Source organism: Geospiza fortis, unplaced genomic scaffold (genome assembly GCF_000277835.1).
Source record: "Geospiza fortis unplaced genomic scaffold, GeoFor_1.0 scaffold59, whole genome shotgun sequence".
Classification (NCBI taxonomy): domain Eukaryota; kingdom Metazoa; phylum Chordata; class Aves; order Passeriformes; family Thraupidae; genus Geospiza; species Geospiza fortis.
The window spans coordinates 2,652,850-2,654,038 of NW_005054381.1; the positions used below are offsets into that span (position 1 = coordinate 2,652,850).

Below are 1,189 nucleotides of genomic sequence, written 5' to 3' on the forward strand. Positions count from 1 at the left end.
GGAGGCCGAAGTCGGTGGTGGGGGGCAGGTAATCGGGGTCAGCGCTCACCCGGCCGATGATCTGCGGGCAGCGGCGGGAACGGGCGGGCTCAGCACCAAGGGGGGGACCTCAACCCCGAACAGGGACCCCTAAGCCCCAAGGGGGAGATGTCCAAGCCCCAGGAGGGAGCCCAAACACAATGAAGAAACCCCAACCCCAAGAGAGAGACCCCATCAGGGAGACCCTTAACCGAAGGAGAGAGGCCCCAACTCCAAGGGAGGACTCCAAGTCTAAGAGGGGGAACTCAAGCACAATGAGGACCTCAACCACAAAAGGGAGACCCCAGCCCCAAGGGGGAAAACCTTACCCTGGAGGGTAACAATGAGGACTCCAAAGCCTAGGGGGACCCCAAGTCCAAGGGAAAAGACTCCAATCCTAAGGTGAAGACTCTAAGAGATTCTAAACATGCCAACCCCAAGGGGGATACCCCAGCCTTGGGGAAGTGACCCCAAACACCATGAGGACCCCAGCACCCATGGCAGACCCCAGCCCCAGGGGCACTTGCCTCGCACAGGACGATGCCAAAGGAGAAGATATCCACTTTCTCATCATAGCTCCTCCCTGCAGACACAGGGTCAGGCCATGTCACACGTCCTGTCCCAGCCCCACCACGCATCCCCTGCCTGGGGACGGAGCCCTGGCTGGCCACAGCCCCCTCACCATTGATCATCTCAGGGGCCATCCAGTAGGGGTTCCCCACCACCGTGTAGCGTTTCTTACGGTCCGGTTTCTTCAGGTTCTTGAGATGTTCAGGCTGGTTCTTCTCATCCACCATCAGCCGCGCCAGCCCGAAGTCAGCGACCACCACACTCTTGTTCTGAGGGCACAGGGAGGGGTGAGGCCTGGGGGAGCCACACAGGGACTGAGAGCCCCAGCCAGGCTGGGGGAGGGCAGCACCAAGGTGGGACTCACCTCTCGCACGAGGCAGTTGTGAGAGTTGAGGTCACGATGGATGATGTTCATGGAGTGGAGGTAGGCCTGTGGGAAGGGTGGGCTGAGAGCAGGGGCACCCCCACGCCATGGTCCCCCCACTCACCAGTGCCCCTCCCACCCACCCATCCCATGGTGGCACCCACCATGCCAGCGGCGATGTCCTTGGCAAAGCTGACCCGCTGGCTCCAGGGGGAGGGGCCTGCCCGGGGGGCGGCG

At 62.3% G+C, this 1,189-nt stretch overlaps 1 protein-coding gene across 1 annotated transcript in view; it reads right to left on the reverse strand.

Moving 5' to 3' along the window:
• The window catches only part of LIMK1 (LIM domain kinase 1), a 17,196-nt gene that overhangs the window by 5,248 nt on the left and 10,759 nt on the right, over positions 1-1,189 (reverse strand). Inside the window, exons 12-16 of the mRNA XM_031060382.1 lie at positions 1,117-1,165; positions 953-1,018; positions 701-857; positions 546-601; positions 7-61 (exon numbers count right to left, since the gene is read on the reverse strand). Coding sequence (XP_030916242.1) covers positions 7-61; positions 546-601; positions 701-857; positions 953-1,018; positions 1,117-1,165 — 383 coding nt within the window. The remainder of the gene's footprint in view (positions 1-6; positions 62-545; positions 602-700; positions 858-952; positions 1,019-1,116; positions 1,166-1,189) is intronic.